The following is a 22486-nucleotide window of genomic DNA, read 5'->3' as shown; positions in this document are numbered from 1 at the left end:
TTTCAACTTCATTCTTGCAATTTCAACTTTATTCCAAAAAAACAGGACATGCTAAAGGATCTAAAATAAACAACTCTAGAAAATATGCTCAAGCTGGACATTTTTACATAAAAAAATATATGTATTTTGTGCCAGTTGTCTAATTAGACAAATGTGAGGTGAGGTAAACATTTAGATCTGCATGCATGAAAATGAATTTGGAAGATAATGTACCTTTAGTTCTTCATGTAGATTTTTGGGATCAACAATTGCAAAGTTTCTAATATTCAGTGGTTTCTGACTGATCTGTTGGATCTGATCAGAAATCAGTCTGATCTGATTGTCTGCGGACTCCAGCAGTTCTACTGTAGTTTCAAGGGACTTCACCCTAAACAATATATAGAACAACATTATTACTGTGCCACTTACACAGTTATGCATAACAGTAGTTCTGCTCCAAAACCTAGCAAGCTCTCTTGCAAAATGGTCACAAATGACTTGTAACAAATTTGAACATGCTTTACAATGTCAATGAGATTTCAATTTTATTTCATACCACTAAATCAGCCTTCAAGGTCACCAATTATCTCCTAATAACCTCAGATTCTAGTTCTCTCCCTGTTCTTTACCTATATGATCTTAGTGCCGCGTTTGATACCCTCAATCACAATCTTTTACTTAACTGTCTTGAAACCATCTTTGGGGTTTCTGAGAAGGTTTTAACCTGGTTTAGATCATATCTCTCTGATCATCGACAGTTTGTCTGTATGAGTGGTCAAGGGTCTGAGATCGGCTCTGTCCCTACAGGTGATCTTCAGGGACTGATTTTAGGCATTTATATATTTCCCCTTGAATTACTTTTAAGATGACTTGGACTTAATTACAGTTGCAATCGAAATTATTCAACCCCCTTGACCTGCAAAACATTTTACTGCAGAGAACATATTGTAAAACAATTCAACAAAAGCATCAGAACACTATAAGAGAAGGTTTATTAACACACATGAGTAATTCTGAGAACACAAGTTGATGAATAATGAAAAAAAAAAATCAAATTGGCTCTAAACATATTCATGTCATGTTCAAAATGATTCAACCCTCAAAAGTAAAATTTGGTGCAGAATCTTTTATTCTTTAAAAGCACCAATTACTTCTGCTTGGAAGTGCTTAGAGGCTTAATGTCTTAGAAATCTTCATATAGTCTTAGACTTTCTGAAGTAATAAAATTATTTCTTCTCTATAGCTTTTGTGAGAGTTCTGTTGACTTTGCCATATGTGCTACTTAAACTTCAGCACATGCATGGAATAAATGCATGCATGTGTAACAGCTCAAGCCAATTCGTTTTTTTAATAGAGTTTCTAAAGGTTTAACTGTGTTTTAAGACAATTGTTCCCCCACTATACAAATAATTGACTTAACAGCAAAATTGAATAGGGGTTGAATAATTATGACATAGCTGTGTTGTTAAAAAAAAAACATTATATATTGACATTATCACATTTGAATGCCAGTAATCTGTTATACATGCATGTTTTATAAAGTCCTGGATCTTCAGAAAGGCTTGTATTTGTAAAGTACTTCAGTCTCTGGAGGGTGGAATAATTTTGATTTCAACTGTAGTATTTTTATGCAGACAACAATCAGATTTAATTCTAAGCCTGGTCAAAATATAAATTGTTCATTTCGAATCACATTGTTATTATGAGAAAAATAACTGAGATCTTGCTTATTGTCACTTCTTAACAGCTTTGTAAAGCTGGTTAACTAATTTTAAAATGCAGATTTTTCTGTTTTAGAGTTACAAACTAAATAAAAAAAATTAGGAGTTAAATTTGACCCAAGCCAAAGAACTCCTTTTTTCATCCCAGAAATCCTAAATTCCTAAATATCATCCTTAATTTCATATTCTAGTCTGTTTTAAAATGTTTTGCATGTGTTGCATCTTTATCTGTTTGTTTTATTATATAAAGTGCCTTGAGAAGCTTTGACATTGGGCAAAATAATTCATTTTTATTTACTCTAAACTGTTTTAGGTTTCATAAATGAATGACAAATGTTTAAAATCAACATTTTTCCTTATCCACAGAGTTGTCTCAGTACATTCTGAATTGCCTACATGTCTCACCTGGCCTGAATGCACATCTGTTGTTCCCTCCACTGTTGAAAGAGCTGAGCTTTCTCCTTACAGATGTTACAGCTATCCTCCACGTGCTGAGAGCTCTGGGAACCCTGAAGCTCAAACTCACACCACAGAGCCTCTGTCTGGTCCTTAACAGCCTAAAAGAGCACACAGCTATTTGTATATAAAATGCACCATAATGCAAGAAAATGGAGAAGGAGACTAACCAGGAGGTGCTGGAGTTGAGTCCTCAGTGAGTCAGCAGAAATATTGCCATTGCTGCCGGGGCTGATGGGAAACTCTGATCCCAGCTGCTGACTGTTGTTAAGCAGCTGCTGCTGGAAGACTGAGCGAACAGCACTGCAGCTGAAAGCAAAATAAATGCAATTAAATTATTAAATATTTATTTTTAATGAATAAATAATACATTTTAAATTTATAAGTAATCATTATGAACATATTTAAAGGTAGCATAATATAAATTGCATATAAAATTGTTTTAATATTTCATTTTTTACATCCTTAGTATTAACAGAGTAATTTGTATCCTAAGTGTTTACCTGCTCTGAGCTTCCTCTGTGGTAACCTCTTCTTCCTGTGCTGAACAGGGGTGGATGACGGTCCTCTCTGGTATCTGTTTCACCTCCACGATGTTGGTCTGGACAACAGCCTATGAGAGAGAACGACCAGAGCGTCATTACAAGTAGGGGTCAAAAGACCCCAGAGCGAGCAAATACACACTTCAGCAGCCCTAGCCAATCTCAGCAGATTAACTCCTCTGAGCTGTCCATGTGCTTAAGAAGGTCAACGACATCCAATCAGAGCTGAGAAGTTCTCATAAGGTTTATCTCTGTTTGGCTACAAGCAAACTTGACAATGCCAAGAAAACGTGCCGAGTTAACACAAGGCAGATATAGACCTCACAGATGCTCAACTACCTGCCAGTGTACATGCATGCTAGTGTGAAGGCCGAGAGAAATAATAATAATAAAAAAACTCTTAAAAAGAATTGCATTGATCAAAAAGAGATAGAACAGTCACATTACGCACACAAAGACATGCAGCACATGATCACATGTACCTGTGAGTGGACGAGGCTTAGGTCATCCAGCAGTACAGTCTTTCTCAGAAGGACATTATCCTCGACTGCTCCCCCCCTGCTGTGAACACACACACGCGCACATGTTTACTTATATAAATATATACAGTGGCTTGTGAAAGTATTCATACCCCATAAAAGTTTTATGTTGTTGCCTTGATAAACTGTTTTAAATTACTTTTTTTTCCACACCAATCGACACTACACAAAGCAAAAACAAAATTGGCACAACACTGTAAATTCAATAATAATGAAAAACCTTTAAAAAAAAAAAGTACACTGCATAAGTATTCATACCCTTAACTCAGGTCTTAGTTAAACCACCTTTACAGTCTCAAGTATTTTTGGGTACAAGGAGACAACCCTTTAACATTTAAGCTCTGTCAGCTTGGACAGGGGCAGATGCACATTTTCAGGTTACTCCAGAAATGTTTGATTGGGTTCAATCCCAGGCTCTGACTGAGCCAATCCAGGACATTCACAGAGTTTTCTATAAGCCACTCAAAGGTGAACCTTCTGCCCAGTCCAAGGTTCTGAATGCTCTGGACTGGGTTTTCATTAAGGCCATCTCTATATTTTGCTGTGTTGAGCTTTCCTTCAACTCTGTTGAATCCCTCAGTGCCTGCATTGAAAAACAGCCCCACAGCATGAGGTTGCTACCAGCACACTTTACTTTTGAGATGGTAATCTGCAGGTGATGAGCAGAGATGGTTTCCTTCAAACATGATGCTTGGAATTGAGGTTCATTAGACCAGAGAATCTGGTTTCTCACAGTCTGAGGGTCCTTTAGGTGCTTTTTTGCAAATTCCAAGTGTGTTTTCATGTGTCTTCACTGAGGAGAAGATTGAGTCTTGCCACACCTCCATAAAGTCCAGTGAAGCAGTGATGCTTGTCCTTCTGTAGGTTCCTATCTCCACATAAGATCATGGAGCTCAACTAGAGTGAGCATCAGGTTCTTGGTCACCACTCTAACCAAAGTCCTTCTTCATCAATTGCTCAGTTTGGCCAGGAGGCCAGCTCTAGGAAGAGTCCTGGTCGTTTCAAACTTGTCCATTAAGGGTAATGGAGACTACATGCTTTTGTGAACTTTCAATGCAGCAGAATTTTTTCTGAACTCTTCCCCAGATGTGTGGCTTGATTCAAGCCTGACTCTGAGCTCTACAGACAGGGCTTAGTTTTTGCTCTAATATGCATGTTCAGCTATTAGGCTTTTTATTAAGATGTGTGTGCCTTTTTTTTTTTAAATCATAGCCATTCAATTGAATATGCCACAGGTTAAGTGTAGTAACATCTACAGGCAATATGAATGCACCTGAGAGAAATTTCAACTGTCCTAGATAAGGGTATGAATATTTATGCAATGGAATCATTTAAGTTTTTTATTTTCAATAAATTTGCAAAGATGTTAAAAACTTTTTTTTGCTTTTTCATACCATAATGGTATGGTGTGTGGAGTGTAGATTGATTAATTTAAAGCAGTTAAGACAAAAACATAGCAAAATGTGAAAAATATATTATATTATATATTTTCATTATATAACCCTAAAATTTCCACTCCGTTTCTTACGCACCCATCAGGGCATGGTGTCAGGTCACTTGTGGAGTCTGTGTGGAGTTGAATGCTCTCCACCCTCTTTGCATCGGTTCTCAGATGGGTGGTGCTGGGAAGAACACCCTCTGTGGCCTGCAGACTCTCTGTAATTCTTCTCAAGGCTTCCAGATGCACTGAACGCTCAGCTGCTGCGGCACATACCTGAGGTTTAAACCCAAAACAAAAGCTGAATGCAAACAATAATGATTTAATTGAATGTATGTTTATCTATATAGTTTGAACCATAAAATATTTCACAGAACGTTTTTCACTAATGGGAGTTAATATTAGTCAGCAAAGAAGTCCTCTTTGTGGTGCATGCATAATGGCCATTTAGAAAGGAAAAATCCCATTACAGGTAATGAGGCTTGCTAACTTAGCTAACTAACTGTGATAAGACAGAAATGCATGCAAAATGTGATTATATAGCTGAAAGGAAAACAAGTAACCGGCTATATCAACCTGTTAGAACATGCATGCAGTACAAAAATGATCCTAGTTACAAAAAACCAACCCTTGATTTAACCATACAAAAGTTATAAAACTAAGGTTTAAATGAAAACTACTAAATAAGGTTTAATGGACAGGAAAAAACTTCATTAACTGATAGAGAATTCAAGTAGTGAGTAAAAGTTACAGGTACTGAGCAAAGAAATGACTAATTTGGACTTGATGCAATTATGTTTACATGTAGCGGCATGTACATTAAGGAATGTGTTAGCCGCACACATACAGAATTACACTGCTTAAATAACAGGAGAGGGTGTTATGTGTGACCCTGGACCACAAAACCAGTCTTAAGTAGCATGGGTATATTTGTAGCAATAGCCAAAAATACATTGTATTTTATAGATTATAGACTTTTCTTTTATAATAAAAATTATAAGTGAAGATCATATTCCATGAAGATATTTCGTAAATTTCCTTCCATAAATATATCTATACATAAATATATAAACTTAATTTTTGATTACTAATATGAATTGCCAAGAACTTTATTTGGACAACTTTAAAGGTATTTAGATTTTTCTGCACCCTCAGATTCCACATTTTCAAACAGTTTTATCTCGGCCAAATATTGTCCTATCCTAACAAACTATACATCAATGGAAAGCTTTTTTTTTATTAAAAAAATAGACTTTTGGCTTTACGATCCAAAGTTACATATATAATAGATCCATCAAAAGATGCTATGATTTAATCATTAACTCCCTGGGGTCGACGGTATCGCCGGCGTGACCAGCTTACTTTTTGTACGATCAGTGCAATGCAAAAGACACTAAAAATACTCTGTCTGTTTTAGTCATACAAATTAGAGCTATACATCATTGGAAACTGGTAAGTGTGTACTTTTATTTTTGCACACTCACAAGAGCAACAGAACGTTGTGCTTTTTTTAGAATAAAGAAAACAAACAGGGTGATTTCTCTGTTTTCTCTGTCTCCGCGAACTGCTTTTAGAAATGCGTCACTTAAATCATTCAAACTCGGTGAATACTCGGCACACAAACAGAAAAGTGGTATCTACAGAAAGCTTGAGATTTATACTTTTAAACAAAGTTAGTTTTATCGAAAACAAATATTCTGTGATAAAGTAATCTATATGAAACCGAGGAGATGTCTAGTCTATCCAGTTGCAGCTAATTATATTTAATTTGATCACGCCCACAAGCTATGTTCTTTTGATATTATAATTAGCCATGTGCTACAAGCGCGGCAAGGACCGGACAAGGTCACATACGGACCAGGCCGATCTACCAAGTATCAGAAGAATATACCAATGACTAATAAACAAAAAACAAACTTAAGAGTAATAGACGACATACATTGTGTCACATTTCAATTTGTATATACTTTTCAGGAAAACATAAACGGCACGTGAATATGAGCAATTTCCAAACACTCCATAAACCAAATCACAAGAATCCAGTTCTGAGAGGTTTGTGTTTACGGCTGTACCAAGCAGCATTCAATGCACAGCTAGAAGGAGCACAATCTCTTTCTTACCTCCCATTGGGCCCTGATTGACTGAGAGAGGATGTCCATTTCTCTAAGCTGGGCTTCAGAGCCGAAATCACCCATTCCCTTTATAGCTTCTAGAAACATCTCCAACACCATAGGCCTGAGATGGCGTGACACTGCCTATAGAACAAAAAACATATTTTGTTTTGACCAAACATATGTGACCCTGGACCACTAAGCCAGTCGTAAGTAGCAATACATTTGTAGCAATAGCCAAAAATACATTGTATGGGTCAAAATTATCATTTTTTTTTATGCCAAAAATCATTATGATATTAAGTAAAGATCATGTTCCATGAAGATATCTTTTAAATTTACTAGTGTAAATTAGGGGTGGAACGGTTCACAGAAGTCACGGTTCGGTTCGTACCTCGGTTCAGACGTCACGGTTCGGTATGATTTCGGTACAGTGGAGGGAAAAGCAAAACAAAAATGCAGAAGGCAATTAGATGTATTTCCACTCACATACCCAGCAACAACCGCTGAACAACGGCAACACACAGTCCTCGTCTTTTCCACCACTCTCTCGCCTGTACTACTGTAACTGACTGGAAAAGCGAAGTTTTCCCAAACTTGCGATCTAAGGGGCCGTTCGCTTTCTTCCTGATCAACAAAGCGCTCGGGCGCTTGCGCTCCGGAAGCGTCTGCCGTTTCTAAGCAACCATCAGCTGCGCTCTAGCTCCAAGCCTATGCGTCTCCATGCATTGTTTCTTCTATTAGCGTCAAAATAATGGGGGCTTGACAAATCAAAGTTCAGGAAATCCCTGGACCACAATGATGGACCGTCGAGCTGACAAAAAATTGCAGAGTGCCAGAGAATGTAGACGGGCTCTGATAGAGCGCATACATAGGCGGAGCTCGGCTGCATCGACGCCAATCAGAGCTTCAGAGCTAAAGCGGGGATAAATATTAGCTGTCCCTAAAGAACCCGCGTATTTAACAGTAGTTCCGCATTACATTAATTATTTTGCAGGCAAGTTTTTTTTTTTTTTTCATACCGTGTATTCTCCGTTTAAATTCATGCACCGAACCGTGACCCCCGTACCGATTCGGTTCGAAACGAATACATGTACCGTTCCACCCCTAGTGTAAATACATCAAAACTTGATTTTTGATTAGTAATATGCATTAAGAACTTAATTTGGACAACTTTTACAGGTGATTTTCTCAATATTCAGGTTTTTTTTTTTTTTTGCACCCTCAGATGCCAGATTTTCAAATGGTTGTATCTGGGCTAAATATTGTCCAATTCCAACAAATTATCAATGGAATGCTTATCTATTAAGCTTTTGGATGATGCATAAATCTCATTTTCACAAAACCAGTATGACTGGTTTTGTAGTTTTTGTAGGTTTTTAAACCAGTATTTGATTGCTAATAATTATGAAAACTCTCCACATTTTCAAATGGCCTCACCTGTTTTTTCTTGGCTTGTTTTTTAGATTTTTCCCTGGTACTGATCACAGTGACGACATCCTGTATGTGTTCATGCAGGTGCTGTTTGGCTTTATCCAGTCTGCTCCTGGCCAAAGCCTGAGCTTTGGCATACACCTCATTCTGTACTGGAACATGGGGAACACCTGCAGCCTCTAATGGCTGTGAAAAGCTGTGACTTTTGGATAGAACCCTTCGCCTTTGGTGTAGGTTCGTCGGGGAGGTCTGAGGTTGCCATTTTGGTTGTGAACCAAGGTGCTGTTCGATTGGCGTTCTTTGTTGAGTCACTGTCACCGGTGTATGCAAAGTGCTTGGGCAGGATGCAAGTGAGGTTACAGGCTCATGGGGCTGAGGAAGACTGTGGCTTTTGGTCAAAACCTTTCGTCTTTGTTGTGTGGTCGCCAAGGAGGTTTGAGGTTGCCAATTTTGCGGTAAACCACGATTCTGCTCGACTGGCATGTTAAGTTTAGTCATGGTAACTGATGTAAGCAATGTGCTTGAGCTGGACGTAGTTGAAGACTGCAGAGGGTTTGATTGTTTAATGCCACTGGTTTGGCTTGAGTCTACAGAGATGACCTGAATGTCTGATGGTTCAAAGCCTCTGGCTTCACCTGAGTCTACAGATATAACCTGAAAAGAGCCTAATGGCCTAAATTCACTGGTTTGGCTTGAGATAACCTGTAGCTCAGATGGTCTGAAGTCACTGGTCTGGTTTGGGTCTACAGAGATAACCTGTAAGGGGGCTAAGCCACTGCTTTGGCTTGAGGCAGCTTGAACGTCTGATGGTCCTAAGCTACTGGTTAGGCTTGAGTCTACAGAGACCAGTTGAACTTTAGTCTGGGGTTTCATTTGAACCTTCCTGCTAACAACAGTTGACAGCAAAGGCTGTTTGCGCTCTGCATGCTGTACTTGGTATACAGCTTTTCTTTGGTCTTTTGGAGATTTATCATGAACCTGGGGCTGTACGCCACTGGTGGCTTCCAATTGTGACTCCAGCTGAGAAGAATGGAGTAATTGGGTTTGAGGTTCTACTTGGCTCTCTAGAGAAAGTTTGCTGCTTTGGAAGATCATCTGATGGTGTTGAATGATTCTAGATTGGGATTCTGGCTGAGAATGTGCCTGCACGAAAACCTTGGAAGCAGGCTGCACACCTTCAGGCTGTCCTTCACGCTTCACTCCATGAGAACTGAGCATCTCAGTAACCTCCTGAGAGACATACAGAAGTGTGTAAGAAGTTACAACATCATGATTTTAAGCATTTCTTAACCGATGGCCTGCAATGAAATTCACCTGACAGTGTAAGACAGTCCGATTCAGTCGGTCTTGTATTGCTGACGTGCTGAGATAAGGAAGGGAGGAGTTCTTCTGAACTGAGGTCACAAGCCCCTGCAGGTCTTCACCTTCTGTCACCACCTGTCCTTCCAACTGTAGACCTCTGGAGATCAGTCCCTGCAATGGGAATCAAACGAGACAATATTGTGAAAGCATTGTTGAGACCAACCAAATAAACTCAAGAACTTAGTTGATTCTGCTCACTTTGGCCCTGATGTGTGGGCCCCATTGGCCTCTATGTTGCCTTTCTTTTAGGTGGTGGCAGACCTCTTGGGCTTCTGTGCTCCAGTTTTCAAGCTCAGCCAGCCTGCCCTCGAGCAGAGATGCTGCTTTCTGGAATCTCTCACACACCTGATCCACCCGAGTCAAAGTCTCAAATGTCTGCCAAGAAAATGTCACAAATAGTCATTTGTCAATGATTTCCCAACAGTTCGTTCGAGCAGCTTTGAGTGTAAAGTTTGTAAACCCCTCCCTTCCATGAGCCTACTCTACTCTCATTGGTTAGCTGGCCTAGCCTGTTGTGATTGGCACAGAGGGGAGTACTTGAGCGAGTTAGTGAGCGCTACCATCTGTGTCATCAAGTCTGCTGTTGTTTTTGATGTCAGTGGGTTGAAGCGACCCTAATAACATAATATTTAGCCCCTGGAATGCGAATTTATCAGGAAAACCCTGACAAAAAGTGTGTATTTTACACCCCCGAACACGATTTTTTAACAGGGGACCCCCTCAAATTGCGATTGGGCTAGTTTTGAGTAGCAATTGGGCGAGTTTTGTTGTGGAAACCTGGTAACCCAGATGCACCTTTACATAAAACAACAATATAGTGCTCCAGGTCGTTCTTAAAATAATGACATGAAAACATTCTTTTTAACAGTTATGCAAGTGAATCGTGCCCAAACTGTAAACACATAACAAAACAATAATGGTGGATACGTTACCCGACTGTTAACGTGATTAACTGATGAAACACAGTTTGTAAACCAAAATATCATTCTTTACTAATATACGTAATTACAACAATGACAGTCTTCATTCATCAACACATTCTTAGGAAATAATGGATTCATGGCAAATAATATAACATTAATCGTACTTACAGGTTGTGGTTCGGAAACACTTGTTAGGCCGTGTTCACACTTGGCGTCTTTTTTGACAAGAAAAAGTTGACAAGCGCGCTTTTTTAGTTACAAAAAAATCTGGAGGCGTTGCAGCAGAGGGCATCTTTTTGTTGCTATAACAACAGCTGCAACAGTAGCCTATGTGTGGTGCAGAAATGTCGATAAAAGAGAAAGCTGGCTCTTTTCTTTTTTGACATTTTTGCCTTTTATTTGATAGGACAGTATTTAGACAGGAAGGGAAGTGGGAGAGAGAGAGGGGGGACTGGATCGGGAAAGGTCTGCGAGCCGGGACTCGAAAAAGGGATGCCCGAAGCGCAACGGCGCTACTGTACAAGTCGATGTGCTCAAGAAGCTAGCAACGCTGCAAGTCGGTTTTTAAAGTTAACGTGGAGGTGAAGCCGGTTCACAACAATAAAATAAAGGTCTACATATAACGGCACCATTCCCATTTTTTTTTGTTATGGAAACGACAGGTCTAGCTAGTCGCTTGTCATTGGTCAGCTGTCAAAAAAACGCTTGACGTAGGGCGTTTTCTTTAGAAAAGTTAAACTTTTTTCAGCTTGAAAAGACACTCTGAGCTGCAGAAAAAGACGCTGACGGTGGCGTTTAAAAAAAACGCTCAGGACTTTTTTGGAAACACGGTTTACTCCATAGGATTATAATGTAAAACAGGCGCTGGCAGTTTGAAAAAAGACGCCAAATGTGAACACGCCCTTAGCCCACATAAAGAATATTAGAAGACAAAGAAGATAAAAGCCAAGATTAGAGAAGCAGTCTTCTGTAAAATGACTAGCACACAACAAAAGGTTTGAATTGTATTGCTGTGGTAAAGTGGAAAAAAAAATCATTTTAACCACTGATTCTTCACATCTTTCAGAAATGAAAACAAAACTTGCTTTTACAGCACAGAACACAGCGTCTTCTCGACGAAAGGTAAACACACTAACTAGTGGAAGTGTTGAGGGCAGGTCAGACTGTTTGTATCTTGCGGGCAGGCGGGATTATGCTACTGTGTTACCCAGTGAGGTAGATCGTAACAAACAGAAGATTCGATAATATGATAACTTGTTAAGATGATTTTGAGTCAACTTGTTCTTTTTGGATTAAAAGCTTTGCAGACGTTACAAACTGCAATTCATTTTTTTTTTCCAAGAACCCATATGACCTGCTCTTTAACAGCAAATGGCACTGCATGCTTTAGAAACAGCCGTACTCTGCTTGCTTCCAATTCCCTACACACACTTAAAATACCTAAAATAATCATTCATTAAGTCTGAAAAGGTCACACTGGGCTGCGTTTACATTAATCTTGCATCATAAAAGCATTCTGAGCAGAGCTACAATTACATGAATTAGCGTTCTTAGGTTAGATTAGAGCGCCATCTGCTATTCAAAACTAAGCTCAGAATCGATTCCATGAAGAATGGCAATGCATTTGGAGAATCTCAGAATCAATCCACATATTGCGATGTATTGATTTATCGTTGCAACCCTACTGTGTAAGATACCTCAGTGCAGATCAGTAGTTGTTTTTGTAAACTTATTTGTACACTTGTTTTTTTACACAAATTTAGAGTTACAAACTTATAATTCTCCCAAAACACCTTTTTTGTGAAATTACAATATATACAATACAAAAGTTGAAGACAAATTTGACTGACTGCATCTATTTAATTTTGTCATAATTTATTCACTACATTTCTGTAGACTTTGCAATAAAATTGCTATTGTGAATACTTTTAGCCACGATAAAAGCCCTACTTCAAAAAAAATGGATATATACAAATATGAATTAATCAGTCTGATGAACCGGTTCACTGTAAAGAACTGACTAAAAAGAATGATTTGTTCACTCACAGACTCAATGACTCAAGAGGATTGCACCGACAGCAAGTAAATAATGGAAAAACTGGTTGTTTCAGTTGTTTCATTTTTGTGTGATTGGTCTCTTACACCTGTAATATAATATGTGACCCTGGACCTACAAAACCAGTCTTAAGTCGCTGGGGTATATTTGTAGCAATAGCCAAAAATACATTGCATGGGTCAAAATTTTTTATTTTTCTTTTATGCCAAAAATCATTAAGAAATTAAGTAAAGTTCATGTTCCATGAAGATTTTTTGTAAAATTCCTACTGTAAACATATCAAAATGTAATTTTTGATTTGTAATATGCATTGTTAAGAACCTAATTTGGACAAATTTAAAGGTGATTTTCTCAGTCTTTTTTATTTTTTTGCATCCTCAGATTTCTGATTTCAAATAGATGTATCTCAGCCAAATATTGTCCTATCATAACAAACCATACATCAATAGAAAGCTTATTTATTGAGCTTTCATATGATGTATAAATCTCAGTTTTGTCAAATTTAACCTTATGACTGGTTTTGTGGTCCAGGGTCACATATATGTTTAGCCGAAAAGGAATATTGTCTGACCTCTGGAAGAGTTTGTCTGAGTTTCTGAAGAGATTCCTCTTTGCAGTCTGGAAATGGAGACAAAGAGTTCAACTCGAACTCTGACAACTTTTTAATTATGCCCTGAGTGAATAAACAAAAAGACAAGCATTAATGACCTTGTCTAGAGAATAATACAAACTGAATGAAGCACTACAGCTAGGACAGGAAAATCAGTATACCTGGAGTTTCTTTCTGTAAATACGAATAGGTCCAGATGACACCTCAACTGTCTCTCTAAGTACCCAGCTGGCTTCCTGCATCATGCACTGAGCAGCTTGGACACCCAGGACCGCAGAGATGTGCTGAGGGGCCACTGCCTGAAAACATGCCATTTACAACACAATAAGTTTTTTTATTGTTAAACAAGCACATATTTTTTCAAAATCAACAACTGCAATCTTTTCAAGGGTGTAGAATGCTAAAAGACAAAGAGCAAAAAGCAATCACATGCTTTGATGACAGTAAGCACAGACGATGAAACAGAATGCACCTGCGGTTTGAAACACAATGGGCCACAGCACCAGCTTGTCAGTGCATTACTCAAAGAAAATGAAAATTTGTAGCAAAGATCCACCAACAAGTTAAGCAGCTTTCGGAGACAATCAGAAAAGGCTGGGTCTTGGCAGGTTAAAGCCAAACTCTTTATTTATTCCGGTAGAACAAGTTTAAATAGGAAAAACCAAAATCCGAAATAAACTCCTTGCCACACCTGCTTGCGAATCAACTGAGCAAATTCACCTAAATCAATGTGACCTTGGACCACAAAACCAGTCATAAGGGTCAATTTGTGTAAACTGAGATTTATACATCTTTAGGACATGTTAGATGTTAGGATAAGACGATTTTTGGCTGAGATGCAACCATTTGAAAATCTGGAATCTAAATATTGAGAAAATCACCTTTGAAGTTGTCCAAATGAAGTTCTTAGCAATGCATATTACTAATCAAAAAATACGTTTTGATACATTTATGGTAGGAAATTTACAAAACATCTTCCTGGAACATGATCTTTATTTATTATCCTAATGATTTTACGGCATAAAAGAAAAAGCGATAATTTTGACCCTTACAATGTATTGTCGGCTATTACTACAAATATACCCATGCTACTTATGATTGGTTTTGTGGTCCAGGGTCATAAATAGCTATTTCTTACCAACTACATTTTGCATTATTTCTGTCTTTAACAATGGGATATATTTAGCTTTTTCCTTGAATATTTCTCATACTCAATTTATATACTGAAATTGGTGGTTTAATATGAAAAATATTAAATGTGACATTATGTGTGCCAGTTTTATAATAGCCATTATCATTAAAAAGTTATTAGAAATTGCTTTATTTTGTCAATGAAAACAGCTTTTGCTTGCATTTTGCCATTTGGCAAGTGTTAATTTTGAACCCTGCTGAAAACTAGATTGGTCTGTCTTTGCAAACTTACAAACTTGGTCCTTTTTATGAAGTCAGCCCACTGCATGTTCAGTTTGCGGAGCTCTTCAGTCAGTGAGTGGCTGGTGGATGCATCGCTCATCTCAATGAGAAAGTTTCCAACCTCGTTCAGCTGGGCTTGACATGACCTCCACTTATTCAGAGCGGAGGAAAAATGTTTGTGCTGTATTATGAAAGAGATCAAAAGAAAAATGACAAATGAACATATGAAAAAAAGCAACCACAAACAAACATCATGCCCTAAGAGATGACCCTCCTGACTTAAACTTAAACATCCCAACAAAAATAAATACAAATACCACTTGCTTTGATATTGTGGAATCTAACAAAATGACATTCAACAAAACACAAAACTTTTTGGCTGCTATATACTTTGAATCTTTTTTTAGTATAGAATACCTCTTGTCCCTGTGCTTCTGATTGTTCTTCCTGCCCAAGCCAGACCTGTAATGGATACAGGCAGTCTTTGTATGACTCCCATGCAGCCAGCACACGCTCCATGGTGGATCTCACTGCTTCTGCAGCTTCTGTATTGATTCCTGTCTCATTATCGGCCTCCTTTACCTGCCTGTTCACCACAGGCGAGTCCTCTGCTGAAAACAAAACAGAGTAGAGAGGATAAATCAGACATAAATTACAGCAAGCAGCACTAGATTTCATAAAACAACAACAATATAGACTTACCCAGAGCTGCTTTCTTGGTATAACTGACTGCTGTGTCCTTCAGCTTATGAAGTGCTTCCTTTAACATCCACACCAGGCCTTGCTTGTCAACAGTCTCCTAAATTGCACATAATCATTGTTTACAATTTAAAGATTATAAAAAAAACTCTTAATTTGTGTTCAGAAGATGAACGGGTTTGGAACGACATGACGGTGAGTAATTAATGACAGAATTAAAATTTTTGAGTGAACCATCCTTTTAAATCGAAAATGGCAATGGCAAATTAGCTATTAGGATTTACTGTTTCATAGGGCTACATACATGCCAATCCTGTAGCAGAGAGCGCACAGACTCCTGGGAGCCGTAAGGTCCTCTCCACAAGCTCAGCTTTGACTTCAGACGTCCCAGCAGGTCATAAACATGGTGCATTTGCTCTCTGTATTGTAGCTTGATGCCGTGGTACTTGGCTGTCACTCTGGCACTAGTGAAACTATCAGAGAAAATGAGGAACATTAGCAAGTAACCTCAATATCTTGAACATTAGAGGAGTAGTTCACTTACAGAACAAAACTTTACAGGTACTCACCCCCTTGTCATCCAAGATGTTCATGTCTTTCTTTCATTAGTCGTTTTTTGAGGAAAAAATCAGGATTTCTTTCAATATATTGGACGTCTATGGTGCCCCCGAGTTTGATCATCCAAAATGCAGTTTAAATGCAGCTTCAAAGGGCTCTGAATGATCCCAACTGAGGACAATTTATATACTTTTTAACCTCAAATGCTCATCTTGTCTAGCTCTGTGTTTACCGGTTCAAGACAGTTAGGGTATGTCGAAAAACTCCCATCTCATTTACTTCTCCAACTTCAAAATCGCCCTACATCGCTGCAGAAGTAACGACCCAGTGTTTACAAAGTGAACATTCAGAGAAAGTCAAATGCTCTTTACAAAAAAGGTAAAACAGCGACGTAGGACGATTTTGGAGGAGAAAATGAGATGGGAATTTTTCGATATACCCTAACTGTCATGAATGGAAATACACAGAGTTCACGCAGAGCTAAACAAGATGAGCATTTGAGGTTAAAAAGTATATAAATTGTAAAATTTTTTAGAAAATAACTGATCGTTTCACCATATAAGGCCCTTCTTCCTCATCTGGGATCATTTAGAGCCCTTTGAAGCTGCATTTAAACTGTATTTTGGAAGTTCAAACTCAGGGCACCATAGAAGTCCATTTTATGGAGACAAATCTATTTACGACTGAAGAAAGAAAGACATGAACATCTTGGATGGCAACGGGGGTGAGTACATTATCTGTACATTTTTGTTCTAGAGGTGAACTTCTCTTGCTGAAAAGACCATCTTAGACTAGCAAACTGCGCTGGTTTGGTGCTAATATTGCATACAATGTTCACTACAGATGCTGGTCTTTTCAGCAAGAAGCACTGAACAGATTTTGTTTTCCAACCGTCTCTTGATGTCCTCCAGCTTCTCGACTGGCACTTGAAGACAGCCATCCTCATCTGTGTTTTGGTAGTGATGAAGGGTGTTCAAGTGCAGGCTTAAGTCCTCAACCAAGACCTAAGGAAACGAGAAGAACAAACAAAAGATAAGCAAACATAATTCAGAAATACAAAGGCAGGCATGAGAATACCTGTCTGCACACTGACCTTCAGCTGTTCTTGCTTGTGTCTGGCATCTCTGGCAGCAAGTGCATGATCTTCTGTGCTCCCGCCGTGTTCAGATAGCACAGCCTCCGTATGCTGGAGCCACCGGCCCAGAGTGTTCAGAGGGGCGGGCAAACCAAAATCAAGCTCTGTTCTGTACTCTTGTAACTAGGGGGAAGAAAATGTGCAAAATAATATTTATTTTAATTAAATGTTACAGAATTTTAAAGGAATCCCAGGGTAGTAAGACTTGTATGGCTTAATATAATGTAAAGTATGTCTCCTATTGAAATATGTGACCCTGGACCACAAAACCAGTCTTAAGTCGCTGGGGTATATTTGTAGCAATAGCCAAAAATACATTGCATGGGTCAATATTTTTGATTTTTCTTTTATGCCAAAAATCATTAGGAAATTAAGTAAAGTTCATGTTCCATGAAGATTTTTTGTAAAATTCCTACTGTAAACATATCAAAATGTAATTTTTGATTTGTAATATGCATTGTTAAGAACCTAATTTGGACAACTTTAAAGGTGATTTTCTCAGTCTTTTCGATTTTTTTGCATCCTCAGATTTCTGATTTCAAATAGAGGTATCTCAGCCAAATATTGTCATATCCTAACAAACCATACATCAATAGAAAGCTTATTTATTGAGCTTTCATATGATGTATAAATCTCAGTTTTGTCAAATTTAACCTTATGACTGGTTTTGTGGTCCAGGGTCACATATGTAGTAGAAAACCGATGAAAGAAAAAAATCCACATGGTTTTATACATATTTTTTGGACTATGGACTATATCAAGAATTAATTTTTGATTAGTAATATGCATTGCTAAGAACTTCATTTGGACAACTCTAAAGCCGATTTTCTCAACGTTTTTTTTTTTTTTGCACCCTCAGATTCCCGATTTTCAAAAAAAAAAAAAAAGACCCTTATGACTGGTTTTGTGGTCCAGGGTCACATATTTCAACAAGAGACCTAATTTATGTTATATTAAGCCATGCAAGTCTTAATACCCTTAATTCCCTTTAAATAATTGAAAATTTATAATAATTACATTTACTTTTTATATTATACCTAAAATTTATTGTACTCAATGCAAGGTTTGTTAGAAAGCTAGGCTACTGTAGGTCACAAGTAAGGCTTTTCTGAATTTCCAGTCCATTCCCAAGACTATCAGAACTGTTGAATTTCTATTCCTGTGTAAACCTATATTTGGTGACATAAATAATCAGCAGAATTCACCCTCTCCTCCATGGCGTCCCAGGCTTTTCTCAATGCCACTTGCTCCACACTTGGTTTAGCACAGCGTCTCATTTGGCCAAGTACTGGAACAACTGGACGACGCTGGTCATAATAAGTCCCCACGAAGTTCTGAAATGCCTTGGATAAAAACATAGACTTTAGGAAGCTTGTAATAAGGTGTGTTTATGATTTACAACATCACATTCAACATACCTGATATCTCTCTGCATATCCCTTCCCCTCTGTGGAATTCCACACCTCCAGTAACTCCTGATAGGCTCCCTCTAGCCAGCATTTCATCTCTTTGGCTTTCTTACTGGGTGAAGCCTGAGGGCAGGGTGGGATACATAGAACCGAATCAGAGATTGATTGTTAAATCAAAAAAACATGCTGAAACGAGTAGAGGCTGATTCTGGAATGATATTTTGATAGAGGAAAACACAGGCGCTCTGTGACGTCTGTACCTGGTGCAGTGGGGAGGCCAGCACAGCAGGAGTGAAGTATGTAGGGAGGTTGACAGGAGAAAGGCATGTGGGAAAGAGCAGAGATTGAAGCTGCATCCAACCAGGAGGGGGCGACAGAAAGTAGGAGCAAGAGAAGTTGGAGAGCCATAACATGGGAAAAGGAGTTAGAAAAAGAGAGAAATTAAGACCAGCAAAAGCACAGATCCAGATGGGAGATTCACTTGGAAATGGTCTTACCTCAAAATCATCATCAGCTACAGGGAGATCATTGGAGTACTGCAGGAACTGAGCAATGTATGTCATGATAGACTTATCATCTGGGTTACTGATATCAACGTCTGAGAGGAAAGAGAATTTGAATGGACATAAATGGTCAAAAACCTTAAAAAGCAGACGTAAGGGTTTCAAACTTTTTGGATGCCCAGGGCCTGAAAGCAAGGAACGTTTTACTAAAATATAAAGGCTCCTGTATATTTTCATGTATATCACTTGCTTATATTATAGTAAAAATAGAAAAACATTATGTATACACATTTTAATAGGCTTTTATATTGTCAATAAATAAGCAATTAATTATATATGACCCTGGACCACAAAACCAGTCATAAGGGTCAATTTTGTGATGTAAATAAATGTATGGTTTGTTACAATAGGACAAAATTTAGGATAGGATACGACTATTTGAAAAATCTGGATTCTGAGGATGCAAAAAAAAATAAAATCGAAATATTGAGAAAATCGCCTTTAAATTTGTCCAAACGAAGTTCTTAGCAATGCATATTACTAATCAAAAATTATGTTTTGATATATTTACAGTAGGAAATTTACTGGAACATGATCTTTACTTAATATCCTACTAATTTTTGGCATAAAAGAAAATTCAATTCAATGTATTTTTGGCTATTGCTACAAATATACCTGTGCTACTTAAGACTTTTTGTTGTCCAGGATTGCATATCATATTATTATTATTATTATAATATAAATGTTATCTTGGAAATATTTTTGTATTTTTGTAATTAGTATTAATTTAGATTGAATATTTATCTATTTTACTATTAGAGCAGTGGTTCTCAACCTTTTTGGCCAACATTTTCAACAAAAATATTTTAGAGTTGCTCAGAATTTACTGGAAAAGAAATACTGAGTATTCACAATTTTTACCCAATAATATATCTTCACTTGGCAAGGTAAAAAAAAAAAAAGGTAACTACAAACATTTAGAAAAATGTATATTTATGATAAAAATGCCTGTAGTTTTGCAAATGTATTTATTTACATGGCTTTTCACATTTTTAAAATTAATAATAGCTTATAAATCCAGGTTTTTCAAAACAGCGGTTGAGGGTGTGAATTAAAATAAGAAATATCTTGTGTTTTAGTTGTTTTATCTTATTCTAAATAATATTAAGTCATCTTCAAGCCACCTTGGATGTTTGCTGAGATCCAACTGGTTCTTAGAAAAAATTATTTGATAAATAAAAATAAAATAAATAAATAGTTTGTATTTCTTTGTTAAAAAGTAGCGCTATGAATAGATCATTTTAAAGTGGACATTGGATGCAAATTTCACTTGTAGATGGTGTTTTTGAGCAGTATGATGTCATATTGCTCAGGCCCCGCCCACAACTGCTGACAGACTGTCCCATATTAGCATATTTCTACTCTCATGTTTTCTAGTTGGATTTCAAAGTGAACACAAGAGTTTTAAGAGTTCTACCAACATCAGAGAAACTGAGGACTCAGTGGATTCGTTTTATTTTTGATGGTAGCACACCACTGAATACACAAAAAAACTGAGGAGAGGTGCGGAGTGAGCAGTAGCTCATTATCATTTAAAGAGCCATGCACCAAAACATAGCGCTGTTAACAGAGCTGTTTTTGACAAGGTAAAAAGGGTGTTGTTTTACACGACCACTGAGGAATTTTAACCAAAGCATGTTGCTGACATTTCACGAAGACCCGAAGGATCATACCAACTTGTGGAAGATGGGCATCCAATGTCCCCTTTAATTGCTAACAGCTTTTACCTTCTGGCTCGAGCAGTCTGGGAATTCCAAGCTCCTTCTCAGCGAGGTGAAACGCCCTCTCCAGGTTTTCCCAATGGCTACTGGTCTGTGCTTGAGAGAGGTCCACCAGATCAGGTCTCAGGGAGCAGAGAATGGCCAGAAACACCTCACCACTCCTCCAGCTGGCCTTAAAGTCCCTCACGCTGGCTGAGCAACCAACTCTGGAGAAAGAAAGAAATCATTTTAGTGGAACAATAGGCAGACTACACAGCTTTATCCAAACATTCACAGTGCATGAAAGCATAAGCTAGATGAAACTCACTTCTTGCATTGGTCCCGAACCCACAGGAGCAAAGCCTTCTTAGCAGACAGACGGAAGCGCGTGTGGAGCGGTGATGCTCCTCGAGGAACAGGACTACTGCATGGAGATCCAGGAACAGAATCTAGACTGGACAGAGAGTCCAGGGAGGATGAACGAGATCCGTAAGAGAGAGTGCTGGCGAGCTCCTCTATCTGTATTAATGAGGAAAAGAAAGCATGTTTAAGACAGGTGTCAGTTCAAGGCATATTGTATATGTGACCCGAGCTGCAAAATGAGTCGGAAGGCGCACATAATTTTGAGCTACAGGCAAAAGAAGTGAAAAACTACAATTTTGGTCAAATTTTCACAAGGTTATATTAGATCTTAATATAAATCTGTCTCAGTGTTAATCAAACATTAAATGACGGAACAACTCCCTGCTTTTGATTATACTACTGTTTATTTCCATCTTTGTCCCTATTTTTAATAACAAAGATAAAATATAAAATAGCTATATTGTGATTAATAATATAGTAATTAATATTAAGAAAAGAACTAGAGGAAAATATGCAACGTTACTTGGTAATCTTGCTTTGGAAAACGAACTCAATTTTTCTCAAAATCAACTCTGCTGACTCTATCGCCTTCAAACGACCATAGCCGTCTTTTTTTTTGTCTGATTCCAACAGGTCATATATCATTTAGAAGGTATTTTAATGGAGAATGTCATTTTAAAATGACATTTTCCCAGCACGGGTCACCTCATATTTAGGGTCAGTAAAAAAAAAAAAAAAAAAAAAAAAAAACATTTTTCAAGAAATAAGGTATTTTATTTAGTAAGGGTGTATTAAATTAATTGAAAGTGAAAATAATGACTTTTCCAATGCTACAAAATTTTTCTATTTCAAACAAATGTAATTATTTTAAACTTTTAAACCATCTATTAATCAAAGAAAAAAAAATCAACATATTAGAATAATTTCTGAATGATTTCTGTAGCAGATTTTGGCCACAGATTTGAACAGTAGTTTATATAATAGCGTACGTTTTGACAAATATTTTTTTCATACCGTAAAAACCCTCAAACCAAAAGCCTTTTATGACTAAACAGAGCCAATGAACTCATTCAACCCATGTTCCCTGACATAAAAGAATCTTTTCTAATACGTAATACTATATGCTTCCTGTGCATTATTATTTAGATATTCTTTTATCTTCTGGAACAAATAAAATAGTCTCAAATTTCAAAAAGCACAGGCCCACTGAGCTAAAATGCTAAAGGTCTTGAAGTAAACAATGGAAAAAAACTTCTCAAGGCAAAGAAAGATGCAATTATATATGATATGCTAGTTTATGTAAAGACTCATGGTGTTTTCATCGTTCTGCTCACATGACAGTGCAGAATGATGGTCCATATCAGGCCTAGAATGATGGAAGGTTTCCCCTCTATGATGTCCGGGATGTTTATGTTCACCAGCTTGATCTGAGAGAAGGTAAACAGCTGTTTATGTCATTTGTATATAAATGTTAA

At 37.6% G+C, this 22486-nt stretch overlaps 1 protein-coding gene across 1 annotated transcript in view; it reads right to left on the bottom strand.

Moving 5' to 3' along the window:
• Positions 1–22486, bottom strand: part of syne2a (spectrin repeat containing, nuclear envelope 2a) — a 136430-nt gene that overhangs the window by 107145 nt on the left and 6799 nt on the right. Inside the window, exons 5-29 of the mRNA XM_073816637.1 lie at positions 22346–22438; positions 20977–21167; positions 20676–20875; positions 18883–18983; positions 18646–18735; positions 18395–18508; positions 18182–18319; positions 16935–17099; positions 16733–16845; positions 15588–15756; positions 15287–15383; positions 15002–15195; positions 14595–14765; positions 13333–13470; positions 13133–13234; positions 9781–9957; positions 9535–9693; positions 8227–9450; positions 6796–6930; positions 4768–4951; positions 3181–3245; positions 2660–2769; positions 2327–2465; positions 2106–2257; positions 214–367 (exon numbers count right to left, since the gene is read on the bottom strand). Coding sequence (XP_073672738.1) covers positions 214–367; positions 2106–2257; positions 2327–2465; positions 2660–2769; positions 3181–3245; positions 4768–4951; positions 6796–6930; positions 8227–9450; positions 9535–9693; positions 9781–9957; positions 13133–13234; positions 13333–13470; positions 14595–14765; positions 15002–15195; positions 15287–15383; positions 15588–15756; positions 16733–16845; positions 16935–17099; positions 18182–18319; positions 18395–18508; positions 18646–18735; positions 18883–18983; positions 20676–20875; positions 20977–21167; positions 22346–22438 — 4575 coding nt within the window. The remainder of the gene's footprint in view (positions 1–213; positions 368–2105; positions 2258–2326; positions 2466–2659; positions 2770–3180; positions 3246–4767; positions 4952–6795; positions 6931–8226; positions 9451–9534; positions 9694–9780; positions 9958–13132; positions 13235–13332; positions 13471–14594; positions 14766–15001; positions 15196–15286; positions 15384–15587; positions 15757–16732; positions 16846–16934; positions 17100–18181; positions 18320–18394; positions 18509–18645; positions 18736–18882; positions 18984–20675; positions 20876–20976; positions 21168–22345; positions 22439–22486) is intronic.

This window comes from Garra rufa, chromosome 13 (genome assembly GCF_049309525.1).
Source record: "Garra rufa chromosome 13, GarRuf1.0, whole genome shotgun sequence".
Lineage (NCBI taxonomy): Eukaryota > Metazoa > Chordata > Actinopteri > Cypriniformes > Cyprinidae > Garra > Garra rufa.
The sequence above is the reverse complement of the archived record's forward strand: the minus strand, read 5'-3'. Positions and strand labels throughout refer to the sequence as shown.